The following is a 14654-nucleotide window of genomic DNA, read 5'->3' on the forward strand; positions in this document are numbered from 1 at the left end:
ACCTTAAGTAATGAAATCCTTCTAGAAATCCCACTAAGCATGGTGTTTGGTCTCCCCCCTAAATATTCTGGCCCACTGTCAGCGGGGGCTTAAGTACTTGTATGGCCCAGTTCTCTCTGAAAATGGGATGCAGGGTTTTGTGTCATGTAGACACTTTTTATTATTTCTATTGTTTTCAGACACCTGAAGAAGCGCTCAAATCGAAGATAACACGCATAATCTCTAACAGGGCAGCATTTTTACTGCTGCCCATATCAGCCTATGGCCAAGACTCACTTCCTCTTCCATTGCTTCAAGACATTACGCTGTGAGGACGAACAGAAGATGTCCAAGGCAAGGAAAGATACAGAAAGGTGGAGGCACGTCCAGGGCAGCAAGGGGCACAGCTCCTGCGTCAGTACCAGCCACGGCCCACGGCCACAGGCCCAAAACAGCTTGGTAGGGCTGGCCACGCTGCTGCACAGCCCCTTCGGTCCCCCTGGCACAAAGCGAGCCCAGGCGGTATGTAAGAGATGTTGAGCAACTGGGTCCTACAGAAAGCAGGATTTTCTGCAGGAGTGGAGGGTGATGTCCTTTGACTTGGCAGTGACGTTCACAAGTCATTCTGGAGGCTCCCGGATTCACGTTTATGAGGCTTCTGGTGCAACTGCCCAGATTTTCCTTTTAATTCTCTCCTTCTTCTTCTTCTTGCATTAACTTGGGTAACCTTGGACTTACACACACATCTGCAACAACCTCTAGACTCAGTCGCTGGACTGCCTGTCAATAACAGTCAGATGACGACCTGGCCTACTTTATATGTTAACAGCAACTCGCAGCTGAATAAAGGGTTGATTAAGAGCAATCACTGTAGGGCAATCTGTAAAGACTGTTCTACCTGTGACTGATAGGCAGACCGTGCCCCTTTCTTACCGTCTGAGGGATCTGCACTTGACCAGAGTTATAAGTGTATTTATGATTTCCAGGCTTTATTATTGTAATTCCCTATTCCTGCATATACAATTGCCAAGTTTAAAGTGAAAATCGATTCAGAACATCACACCTTCTCAAAGGCACAGCCTGCAACCAACAATACCTCATCCTTTATGTCCTATTCTCTCCTCTGCTGCTACCCTGAATACTGCAAAAAATTGAAAAATCTATTTTCCTTTCCAGTGCTTTCCAGGGGAAGGGATAATCTACCTAAGGGCTGGCTGCACAGCGTGTCATTTGGATCTCCCATAACAGCTCCAATGGACAACTGTAAAGAGTAAGTTTGTGTCAGGGCAACAACTGGATCTTTTAGAAGTGATCAGGAACAAGCTACACTTGTTTTGAAGGAAAATTCAAGACAATTTCTTCAGCTCTAGCCCTATTATTTACCATTTGTGAGGGATACCTAGACTCCTACGAAGAGTGCTATAGAGCCACATACTTAGAAAAGGTGAGAGGAAATTGTATGCATCAAAATACACAGATATGGTCACACATCTCCAAGCATTCTTTAAAAAGCTGCTCAATCTACCAGGTACGATAATACAATCTTATATTCTGGAAATATCATAGAAAGATTTGAACTACTTCAGAAAAAAAAGAGAGGACTGCTGCGGTGTTGGGATTACTAAGTACTTACTGCAAATGCCACTGATAATTAAACCACTTTTTTTCTATATTTATCCGTTTAATAACGCAAATGTCTTCCTGCAACCAGTTGAATTCCAGCTGTGTATGCCCCATCCTGAAGGGCACAGCTGTCAGCATGCGTGGCTCTACAACACAGTGCAATGGGCACATTTCATCTCTGGGGCAAGATGCAGCAAATCTCAAGGGAGCATTGCATCCCTTCTGCACTGCGGAGCTCACCTCATGCTCTCGTACAGAAAATGTCCCGGGGTTCAGTGGCGTGGCAAGAGGCCAGTGGCTCGGCTATTTGATTAACATAATGGCTAGTGTCTTCCGTGGAGAAGAGGTTGTACCTGAGAGGATACAACCAATATCAACTCTGAAATTACACTTCCAGCCTTGCTCTTGCAAGGGGGAAGTTTCTCCTCTGTTGCATTATCTGAAAGCCGGCAACTCAGTTGCACAGGCCCCTAAAGGTCCATTGATTATTTTAAAAGGCTTCATGAAGGGTAATTATGAAAAGATTCGTTACAGGGGAGAAATCCTTAGGGATCTGAGAGGATACAACCAATATCAACTCTGAAATTACACTTCCAGCCTTGCTCTTGCAAGGGGGAAGTTTCTCCTCTGTTGCATTATCTGAAAGCCGGCAACTCAGTTGCACAGGCCCCTAAAGGTCCATTGATTATTTTAAAAGGCTTCATGAAGGGTAATTATGAAAAGATTCGTTACAGGGGAGAAATCCTTAGGGATCTGCAAACCAAAAAAAAAGGCTGAAAATTGCAGGTTTAGGCTGCTGCCCTCTTCTTCCTTCCTTGAAGCCTCTACTGGCAAGGTATGGAAATGCTTTCAATTATCTCCAAAAATGACAGAAGATGAAGGCACTCAGCACCTTGCACAATCAGGAGCTTAATGTCCTTACCCTCCCTGGGGCTCTGCCACTGACAGCAAATGAACTGATAGCTCCTGCTGCTCCCACCAGCCTGGTTCTCTGTGTCATCCACCTACACACACTCACACATTCATTCTCTCCCTCATAATTTATTCATTCAATTTATTTATTTATATAGGTCATTTTCAGTAGTAGTTTTACAAATAATGGCGGAAGTTAAAAAAGCAAGAGAGAAACAAAGTTAGGGAAAAGAGCTGGCGGCACACAGGGAATGGCAGGGGAAACTACTCTGCTGAAAACAAGATGTGTGCTGAAGGACCATTCCTGATTTTCTCCTCAGGCAGAGCCTGAACAAATTCCAAGCGACATCAGCTTCACCAACCTTTGCTCCACACTGACTTCACAGAGCCAATTTACCTGGTGCTCATGCTCTGCTCTCTGGACTTACATGGTCTTTCTGATTGTACTTGAGGCCTTTTAGAGCGCTCAGAAGACTACTTCTGCATTTAAAGACCATTATTTTTGTTTTCCTGGCATTTAGTCATTAACCGTGTTTTAAAGCTTTAATCCACAGGGATCTTTGCAGTAAAGAACAGGCATATTTACATTGCCGAACCTATGTGTCTAAATTAGATTACTTCCCTTTATTTCCTTTTTAACCACCCTCTAAAGAAACTCCCTTTTCTATATTGACTCCACAGGAACTCTAAGGAAATTACCTTCCTAAAGATGTGATCAGACAAGGTGAGATTAGCTGCTCTTAAGGCTTTCTGCCATTGAAAGAAGCAGTCTTGCTCCTTCACCTTGTGTGCTTTTTCCTGTCTTTTTCCTCTTCCTTCCCCTAATTCCACCTCTCTGTTGCCCACCCATGCTTCCTTACAGCACTTTTGACACTCACCTGACCCCTTGCTGAGCTGATTCAGCTCACTGAACTGGCAGAAAATAAATCCAGAGAAGTAAAAAAGGGACAGTTTTCTGATGGGTTAATGAGCTGGATCAGCTCAGTGAATGTGAAAGTCAGCCCAAGGGATCATGTAGGAGGGAGTGTGAAGAGCAAGGAGGATTGACCCTTTTCACAGCAGAAAGTGATCAAAAGAGCTCAGTTTGTCTCCACTAACGGTATCCCTAGTTGGGAATATAATATAGATGCCTGGAAATAGAGGGAATTTATCCTCACTGTTCTAGCTATGCAGTAATGAATTTATATTTCGTTTTCTTTCCCTTCTATGCTCAGCTGGCATGTGCTACCACAATTCATGAGAGTGTTATAGAGACCCCCTTCAAGCACAGCACAGCCAGCATGTGCTACCACAATTCATAGCATGAGAGTGTTATAGAGACCCCCTTCAAGCACAGCACTCCATACCTCTAGGAAAATCTGTCTCTTGGGATTTTGCATCAAATATGTGAAACACTGGAAACCATTAAATATCAGCTATGACTTGCCCTGTTATGGAGTCTAGTGGGGGAGCACGTAAGTGGAGCTAAGAGCAGCACAGTTGTCAAACTGTGAAAGTGATTCCTCTCTGAAATGAAACTTTGGCTGCTCCATCTTTTGATATCTTCAGACCAAGACTGGACACTTTCTTCAAGATACACTATATCAAAGACAAGGTATACCTCATTGAACATGTTATGCTCAGTAACAGGGTTAGTTCAGTGAAACCGAAGGGTCTGTGATATATAGGAGGTCAAAGGAGATAATCTTATACTCTGTAAATCTGTAAAGTACAGATTACACAAAGAAAAAAAAAAGAGACTAAAGCAAGACTTTTTGGGTAATGAGCACAACCAATTCCCATTGTTCTTCCAAAACAAAGAGGACTTCCCCCTATGCTCTTCATCTTGGATTAGTAGTTTGTCCCTGCTGATACCACCATCCTCCCTTCCCTAACAGGAGGAGAGCTTCCTTTCTTTTGCTCTGTGGACATGAACAGAATTACAGAGACTGCAGGTCCTCTCTCTGTCTAGAAGAGTAATTAATTTTTGAATGTGCATATGGCATCTCAGCATTCCCCTAGCAATGTACTGGAAATGCTTTTGCCATTTCTGCTTCTCCCATGACAGTAAGAAGTTATGTGCTCCGCCCCAGCCCTTCATGCTCAGGCTGTGATGGAAGCACATGCAGAGTGCAGACTCCAAGGAGTACAAGATTACATACTACTAAGTGGAGACCTTTGAGTCCCTCAAAATGTAATCTCTATTCTGATTACAAAATTTGCAGAAGATTATTTCAGCGAGGCTCTCAGCCTCTCTTCATGGGTTAAGCAGAAATACATTCATTTCCTATCTTCATTGTAACTTTTTACATTCAGAATGCATGCAGAAAAATACAGTCTGAACTACAGATATTAAAGCGGTAGGTGCCTGCCCTAGGTTCGATAAAAAGCATCTTTTTGTAAGAGTCCTTAAACCAGAGTCCTCCAGTGGCCTAATCAGTATCCTAGTTAGCTCTAATTCCCATCAGTCATGACAAGTTATGGGTCACATTTCTCCTGCCTCGATTTAAAAGCAGTCTGGCTTCCTCTAGCTTCCTACAGTTTCTTCATTTCTCTAACCTTCTCCCTTTTTCCTATGACTAACATATTTTTTTTCTGAGTCAAAATTTGTCACAAGTTTCTACCCATGGTCCAGGACTACTGTAAATAGTGAGTCTGGTTCTGTAGCAAGTTGGTTTCCTGTTGCAGCATCACACATGTTAAGGCAAACCACATCTGTTCAGAGATGGACCCGTTTTAAGAACAGTTATTTGTGGGTTGTAGATTATCAGTCATTGAGAGAAAGGGCTCAGATGACTCCTTAAAAAATTAGGAGAGTAGGGAAGGCCTTCTGACATGCTGAGATGCTGGAGTCAGATGGGAGAAACACCATTTGCAGGTTGCTCTGCTTAGGGGAGTTAATCACTTCAAGATAGTTTGAGAGTTTTGTGTTTGAAAATGAAACGGTGCTCTGAAGGGAAGGACTAAACAGACTATTGAATGAAATTGTTCTGGGCTAGAAGGCAGGCTTTCCTACTTTGCGGGGGGTGGGGGTGGGGGAGGATGACAGCCCCCATCTTCAGTGCTCTTTGCTACTTCTCCTGCACTTTCTGAATATTGCCATTTATGACTCTTATCATAGGAGAGAATAATGGCCCTGGTCAGGTTCAGCCCTCCCTGCTGCTGTGTACTGTGTACACAGACACACACCTCCACGACCCTTGTCTGTGCATGTGCACAGGAGCTCTATTCACATCAGCTCCTTTGGGCTTCAAGATTAGATGCAGTTCAGAGCATGTGAAGAGTCTAAGTTCTCCCATACTCAGGCACCCACATAAAATACTTATAATTGATAAACACTTGCCATGTCATTCACTTGCCCTTTTGCCTCCCTCTCCAAGAGGTGGGTATGTAATTTACCAGCACAGTGAAGTCCTAGAAACAATTTCCTCATGTAATATAACGTTAGAAAGCAGTCATACAATACAAACATAAGTTGTGAATCTCTTTAACAGGCAAACTTTGGGGTAAAATGAAGGGAAAGCTCCAGATGAGGGCTCAGACTCAGTACTCCCTTGGGAAGTTTTCATTGTTTTCTTGTCACATTTTAGACTGATAAATACCTCTTATGCCTAAAGATCTGTTGCTCTTTTCTGACTGGATTAGCTGCAATTAAGCTAGAACTTCTTTGCATAGAGAAATGGGTCTGACCAGCTATTCTGCAGCAGATATACTGCACTAGAGGACCACGTGGTCTCTTTTCTTTCACCTTTTAGAAACAGATTAAGCTAAACTGCAAAAGAACACTCTTCGTATGGAATGGAAGGATCTCTGCAGGGAAAGGTGCAGAATAATCATGTTTTAAGTATATATGTTCACTGATTTCCCAGCAGCCTTCCCATGCACACAAACCCATTCCTAGAAATGTTAGTTTTCTTTTATCTACAATTCTAGCAAGCTGAAGGAAGAGGAATTGGTCTTGGTTTGCATTCCTTGTTTTCCCCCACAAAATGTTTGGTGGGGCATTACTGTCCCTTGTTCTAAATTCTTACCTCTTGCTGTACTGGTATTTTATGTACTGTACCTCTGACTAGCGCGCTACAAGACGCTGAAGAGAGAAAGAGGGTTTTTTTGTGTATGTCTCTGTAAGTAAGCATATTATACAGTTAGAAAAAAAAATCATCAAAAAGACCTCCGCAAGTTTTTCTCTGCTCCAGAGCAGCCTTAACACAAACTACCTGGTAAGTCTAGTTCGTATGCTTGTGCAAAGAACGGGTTTCCAAAGGCCTGTTTCGGAGAGCCCTGATTAGATAATACGTAACAGAAACCATGGTTTAGAGGACTTTGTTTTCATTTGCTGCTCTTTAGAGGCAGCCCAGCGCTAACTTAAGCCTCCTGGCTGAGAGATACTGGATCAAGATAAAACCAGGTGCATACAAACTAGGACTGTTTACACTTGATAGAGCTGTACCCTGAGTTCCCACGTGATCAAAAAATAATAAGCCACCGAAGGAAGAGGCGCTGACTTCAAAAGCCTCAAACCCCACCCACTCAAATTGCTGCGACCCAGTACTTGCAGGGGTACTTGCACCACAAAACTGGTCAAGGGAGGTAGCCCTCTGGCAAAGAGCCCTAAATCTATAAAGGTGACTTTACCCTCCTACAGTTTCAGATTGCAAGAGGTTCAACTAGACCAAATTCTCATTATGTTGCAGAGGATCAGACAGGGGCAAGCGGTGAAGGCAGGCCTTTACCAGTTCAACCTAGACTGCAACAAAGGGCGCTCTTTAGCCAAATTAAGAAGGCCACATTAGGGGGAGGAGAAGGAAGAGTGCGCATGTTTAACTAATTCCATTTCTAAATTAATTTAGTTAAATCAGTATAACTTTTGTGTGTGAGCAAGGCTTATTGTCAGAAAGGGAATGCTAAATTAAAATGAGAAATAGGGCAGTGTCATCCATTACAAAGGAGATATGGGCTGAAAGTACTGCTGAATTGCATGATGGCTTCTAAAAATACCAGAATGCAAGGATTAAGTACAAGTGAGTTAATAAGGTGTTATACTGCATTCTGAAGGCTGCTTAAAATTAGCTGTGAATGTGCTTTTGCTTGTCCTAAATACATTGCAGAAAGACGCCATTTATTTTTTTTGCATCTTTCTCAGTCTTACTTTGAGCTGTCACACTCTGAAAAGTCTGGCTCTGTAGGCACTAGAGGGAGAGAGATAGCTTTGCTATTGCTCTTCTTTCCAATCATGCTCTCAAGCCTGAAGGAACCAATTTTAATAAGTGACGTACAGAGGTGAAGCTCAGTCATTTCCCCATGTGATTTATTCAGTGTGCGCTACGGCGCCATTGTACGGTGCTGTATTTTCTGTTGAGAAGGCATTTTCACAAGAAGTGCCCATTTTCAGGATCAGATCATTCCCTAAAAAACAAACAAAAGACATAAGGAGCTACAGCTTTCCCAGCTGAACCTCAACTTAAAATAAAATGTTGCTAGGATTTACTGAGTTTCTACTGTGTCTTCTACATTCTAGAGCTGTGCAGAAAGGTAACAATTTTTAGCATTTTGCAGACTCGGACAGCACTGCAACAAGCCACAGGCTGTCAATTACCTTTGCAATCAGCAGGGCTGGGAACCTTCTTCTTCTAAGCCAAAATGTAAGTTGCACAAATAGTGGGCTATATGCAGATCTCAGGATGTGGACTGTGCCCCCAAAAATCTCTAAACAACTGCTTGGCCAGGTGCTGCCTGACCCCACACGAAGCGCTGCATATCCCTCTGGCACAACAGGCAGTATTTAGTTAGGTATAATAAGTTTCTGTTTCCAGGAGAACTAGGATCCTTGCACAGAGGTGATTCCACCCTCAACCTACATTGTCTGATCTTTCAAAACTGGCACTGGCCGGGATTGCTGCCTGTGTGCGTGTCCCTATGGCAGCTGAGAGCAATCAGCTCCTCTTGTCCATAAGCGAAACATCCTATAATCCACCAGAGGACCAGTATTCCTGCATTGCTACAGATGTAACATTCTGCCTTTTCACTGTACTTTTCTTTCAATTTTAATGGACAGCGAGCAGTCGCTGGAGTTCACTAATAGTCAACCAAGTTTGCAGTCACACACCTAAACGTGTAATCAGCTCTTCAGTCCCTGGAGCCAAACCCGTTCTAGCATGCCCTTCTGCCAAAACTGACATCTCGGAGCTTTGTGACATGGGTGGAGTTTAGGTGTTTCTCCTAACTGCTACAAAAAGTGCTGGTTTTTCCTTTCTGAAAAAAATCAGCTCGTTCTAGCAGCTGTGCAAGAAGGAAACTTCCTGGATAGGATCTTAGCCCAGAAACTCAGATGACTCCCTTCACATCCAAAGTCTGGGTGGAGAATGGCAGCTCAGGCATAATTCTGTGTGTCCTTACTTCTGAGAGTGAGGGTCAGCATTTAAACGTTATCTGACCACAGCTGCAGAACTACAAAGCGTTTGCAATTAAGCACGTTCTGGTACCCACCCTTGTCTTTAGAAGAGCATGAGAGTTTGCACTGTCTGAATGTATTAGCCAGCAGCAGCTAAATACAATCAAGCTGTCTACTTCTAAGTTTAGGACAGAATACTTCACAGCTGCAGTCCTTCTCCCACTGGGTATGAATAATCAGATCTACTTCCCTGATATTCTCTCCATCTCTTTAGGTGTTTGCACAGATAAATCCTTTTGGCCAAGAGTACTTTCATGCTGAAATAAGTGCGCTCTCTGTATTTTTCCAGCACACGTGTATTTTTTCTGAGAGTAACATTCGGGGACTGTTAAGACAGGGAGAAATCACAGGTTATGGATGGTGTTGTCAAGTTGTTCAAGTCAATGATTGAACAGTGCAATTCATCACTTCACTGCCATGCGCTAGATCAGGGGTTCTTTCTCCTTTGTTAGCTTTTCAAAGATGTGGGGTCCAGAAAGGATGTTACTGTTTTGCTCCTATTTCAGAATTACTTGTGAACAAAGCATTTTTTTTAACCACAGAAGAAATGCAGCTTGTATGGCTGAAAGTAAATTGAGTTGTAATTAATTAACTTAATTACAATAATAATGAAAATACACTCTTTTGAGGATAGCAAGGCCTTTAGCTAGCTTTAGTTCCAGTCTGACAGAGACAAACCAATTTAAAATTTACAGTGGCTATCAACATCGTTAGTAAAGAAGCCCAAAAAGACGCTCAGACTAATACGGCTACGTTCAGCATTTAAAAAATAATCCATTTTGCATTATTGTAAGAAAGGGGACTTTTGTAAATTCAAATAAAATCAAAGATTCTATTTTATGACTTGGAGAATGTTTCTTTTCTTAAGTTGTTCACAACGCACAACGTATAATTAGAACTGTAGTGTACTTTACTACACGCTGCACAAGAGATTCTCTGTCTCACAGTGGCACACTGTCTCACAAACCATGAGTGACTGACAGAGAACTCTCAATCTGTTACTATATGTTTTCTACCATTCCAAAAAATAGTTGCCAAACTTAATCCTATGAACAAAGTAGATCAAAACAGAGACGTAACTTATCATTTTAAAACTTACAGGCTGGGGTTTTTTCAATTGGTTCCCTTTGAAGCCCTTTTAATGAACAGAAAAAAAGCAGAGCACTTGTGCAGTAACCAGCTACGAACCCCCTTCCTCTAACACACATGCATACACTTTTGCAAAGAATGCTCTACTGTAGGTACAATAGCCCTGTACAATTCACAAACCAGTGATTTCTGTCATGAAGTACTGAATTGTCAACAATGTAATCTAAACATATAGGCCATAAAAGCATTTGTGATTAAAAGGTCGTCGATATTTTTCAACTGGACTTTTATCATAATGTCATAGAAAAAGTCTTATGTTCATGCAGGTGCTACAATGGAAGAGTCTAAATATTTTTTGGCTATTGGTATGTGTTTGATGTATAGTGATGCATGATATCTCATTGGAATTTAAATACATACCTTAATTTTTATTGAATACAAGGTTGAAGCTTTGTAAGTTTATAATATGCAGCACTGCAATAACTGATATTATGTGTGGGAACTCTCCCACACCATATCTGATTCTCTGATGTCTTCTGAAAAGGATGAAAGATATCAAACTCTTATTACTCATAATTTATATAGATCTTTGGATATAACATTGCTAAATGTCGCAACACTTTATAAATCAAAGTGATTAACAAGAAATCTTTGCACTATATTTGTGTGCTATTATTTTTTATTATTAAAAGAATGCTTAAATGTCAAGTCCAGGAGGTGCCTGTGTGATTAAACAGCTCTCTGATAAAAAAACTGACAGAAATGGAATGACCAAGCTCTAAAACACGCAAACACAGGATAGCTAGGAGGCTGCCTCATAGAGTGCGATACGGTCTACCTCCCTCCCACCGAACATTTGTCCCACGGCTCCAAAGAACAGTAAATGTTTAACTTCTCTGGAAACAGAAAGTCATCTGCCGTCCTTCCCATTAGCTCTACAACACTGTTAGCTCCACGGCTAAATATCAACAGGTTTTGATCGACCAACAAATCCCTATCTGAAGTTAGGCTTCTAGGCTCCCCATTACGGTAACAAAGAGGAGCCAATTTAAAATATTTGGCTGCATGCTTGGATAAATATTCATGTACAGAGGGGTGCAATCACTACTGTAGCTATTTCACAAGCGGGGAAGCTGAGGCATGGAGAAGAAATGGCTTGACTGGAGTCACAAAGTATATTAATAACAATGTTGGAAGGAGAAGCTCACGTTCCGATTCCTCAGCACCGTCTGCACTGGAAAGATTTGGCAGTACTCCTGGGCTGGGAATGCCCAAGCCTTTCTTGAGCACAAGCGTCCTTCAAGCCAGACTAAGCAGTGCATTACAACAGCGGTACAGTCCTAACGTAGTAGACTACCATGCTGCTCCTGCAACCTGACAGACATCTATCACACAGCGGAGGACATGATGCACATAGCAGGAGCTGGCCAGGCTGACGTCTGGAGACAGGTTGCAATGCTGGGCAGCCCCCCGCGAGGGCATCACCCCGATTGCCCTGTGTGCCTACCAGATCCTCCTGCCAGGCACTTCCCTGGTTCCCCTGCGGCTTTAAGGCCTTGCCCATGCTCCACGTCACGATGAGCCAGGTAGAGCCGGTCATCAAGCTAAATATACGGGCCAGCCATGCCCCGCACATCAGGTCACTCAGCTGGACAGGGGTCTGTCCTGGTTTCGGCAGGGATAGAGTTAATTTCCTTCCTAGTAGCTGGTACAGTGCTGTGGTTTGGATTTAGGAGGAGAACAATGTTGATAACACACCGATGTTTTAGTTGTTGCTAAGCAGTGCTTACACTAGTCAAGGACTTTCCAGCTTCCCATGCTCTACCAACTGAGAAGGCTGGAGGTGCACAAGAAGCCGGGAGGGGGCACAGCCAGGACAGCTGACCCAAACTGGCCCCAGGGACATTCCATACCATGTGACGTCATGCTCAGTACATAAACTGGGGAAAGCTGGCCGGGGGGGCCGCTGCTCGGGGACTGGCTGGGCATCGGTCGGCAGGTGGTGAGCAATTGCACTGTGCATCACTTGCTCTGTGTATTAGGTTGGTGGGTGGTGAGCAGTTGCATTGTGCATCACTTGCTTTGTATATTATTATCATTATTACATTATTATTGTTATTGTTATCATTATTTTATTTCAATTATTAAACTGTTTTTATCTCAACCCACGAGTTTTCTTTCACTCTTCCGATTCTCTCCCCCATCCCACTGGGGTGGGGGGAGTGAGCGAGTGGCTGCGTGGGGCTCGCTTGCCGACTGAGGTTAAACCACAACAGGGTCCCAATACCGCACTGCATGTGTGTGTGAGGTATTGCCTGTCTGTGAGAAAGCCTGAGGCGAGAGCCAACTGCATGCACGAGACTTACCAGGCCTGTTCTCTTCCCATTACTACTAGAAAATTTGTCATCGGCTTTAAACGGCAGAAGATTAAAAACTGCTGAATTAAGAGAATGAACACAAATGAAAATACAGTAGAAATCTGTAAGTAGCCTGAAAAACCCACACGAACACAGCCGTCCTTCTCAGCCCCACAAATGGGCACTGCCTACCTCTTAGCAAAGAGCCAACAGGAAAGCGCAACCATAATCTCAAGGTTGTTAAAATGTCACTGCTTCTAAAAAGCGCTCAACAGCAGATTCAGTAGTTTTGATAAAATATCATAATCCCAGTAACTAGACAGTCTAGAAACAGATCAACTATAGTTGATCAACTATAAACAGAAAAATAAACCACACCTATCAAATAAAATCAGATTATATTTTATGCCGAATTATCCTTTTACCCTTGCGAACTGCAAAATTCTGTAACTCACAATGAATCTCCCAGGGCATATAATTTAATGACACACACTACTATACGAAAGAATACAATTTGGATTACGTTTCAGCATTATTCATTACTTCTGCTTGACTATTCTCCTGAAATGCACTGTTATATTGTACCTGGAGTCTGGTTTGTTACTTGGAAAATTGCATTTAGAGAGTGCTATTTACCTTGAAGTATTGATTTAAGACATTTCATTATCTACATGCAACAAATTTGCCTATATAATGACTGCAGGCCTGACCTGCAGTCCACAATCAGATATACCATTTTTCATCCACGCACTTAAATGTTAAGAAATTGAGCATCTATAAGATTGCAGGAACCAACAGCCCCAATCAGAACTGAAGCTTCATCATCCTTTTTTTATAGCTTGAAAAATCCAACTTTGTTCATCACCCTTCGGGAGAATGATATATTATACCGGGGTTATCTATAGTCTACCTAACAACTGTGCAATTCATCAGGTCCACGTGAAAGCACTGTGCAGGGGGCCCCCTCTCCCCCAGGAGTCCCGTTACTCTTTCCAGCATCCCCACTGCCCCAGCTTTCTCCCTCCCGTAGTTTTGCCTTTGCCACCCCAATAGACTTCTGAAACCTATTTCCAGTTCCTGCAAGCTGGGGTTTTGAATCTAGACACAATGCTCATCCTTCTTAGAAGCGCTTGTATCAAAGAGTGGTAGCGCTGCCGACCTCAGAAAGGCAACAAGAAGCAGCAAACGTATAGATTTCTTTTTACAGTCACTTGATTTTTGAACTCCTAATACTCATCTCCAGCTTACTGCTAAAACAACTAACCTTGCCAAGTCTCCCAACAGCATGATTGTTGTGTGCACACAAGCGTAAGCCCTGAGCTTCTGAAATTTCTCTGCGGCTGCTCCTCCTTTCTTTGAAAACAGTATCAAGAGCTTCTTTCCTATGGAGCCACGTGAGAGGAGAGCTCAGCATGATCCCTGCCGCAGCTCTGATTAACGTCTCCTCTCCAAGAGGAGTGGAGAAAGGCAGCCAAGCTGAGGATATGTCCCCCTCCCCAGCCAAGGCCAAAAAATTCTCCAAGACCAGAGCTTCTCCAAGCAAGAACAGCTCTAACAGGGGCAAAGTTAAATTGCATCACAACAATTTCCCACCTGCCTTTTCATCAACAAAGTCTGAGCCTGTGCTGCTGAAATCAATCAGAATTTTATTACGGACTAAATCGGAAAAGATGGGAAGAAGGGAAAAGAACAATAAAAAAGCCTGTATTTCTAAGTTATTGTTCTCATAGATAGCCTAACCGCATTCCAGTGCACGTAAGCTGGTATTTTCTTCAACAGTGCAACTAGTTGGCCATAAAATGGGCACATTGCATTTATTCATGCGTATAAAGGAAAAAAATGACCATCAATCATCAGCATCCACCCCCCTCTCTAAGGCCCACAGGTTCATCCCACGGCCCCTTGAAGCAGCCCGCAACACTGCGGGCTGGCACGGCTCACAGCCGTAGCAATCCTGCCCCTTCCCACCCGGAGGGGTGAGGCCCAGCGCTCCGCTACAGGTGGTGCCTCTTCTCCCCTTAGAGCCGAGGCATCGGCTGGCAGCCTGCACCGCAACGCAGGAGCTGGCGTGCCAGCGTGGAGTTACCAGTCCATCTTGCTCAATACACCGGTTTACGCTCCGTGGAGGCGACGGGAGAGCTTGCCTGCCAGCAAAGCCGCTCCTCGTCAGCTGGCAACCGGCTTGTAACCTGGAGCAAGAAACATGCTCCCCGTAGGAATGTAACTGACTATTCTTGTTGCTGGCGTAGATGCTTTTTTTTTTT

General features: G+C 43.3%; 1 protein-coding gene across 1 annotated transcript in view; it reads left to right on the forward strand.

Moving 5' to 3' along the window:
- The first annotated feature begins 261 nt into the window (after positions 1-261).
- MED14 (mediator complex subunit 14) overlaps positions 262-14654 on the forward strand; it is a 55740-nt gene continuing 41347 nt past the window's right edge. The window contains exons 1-2 of the mRNA XM_009283114.1: positions 262-501; positions 14413-14610. Of these exons, the coding sequence (XP_009281389.1) occupies positions 262-501; positions 14413-14610 (438 nt within the window). The remainder of the gene's footprint in view (positions 502-14412; positions 14611-14654) is intronic.

Source organism: Aptenodytes forsteri, unplaced genomic scaffold (assembly GCF_000699145.1).
Source record: "Aptenodytes forsteri isolate BGI_AS27 unplaced genomic scaffold, ASM69914v1 Scaffold2, whole genome shotgun sequence".
Lineage (NCBI taxonomy): Eukaryota > Metazoa > Chordata > Aves > Sphenisciformes > Spheniscidae > Aptenodytes > Aptenodytes forsteri.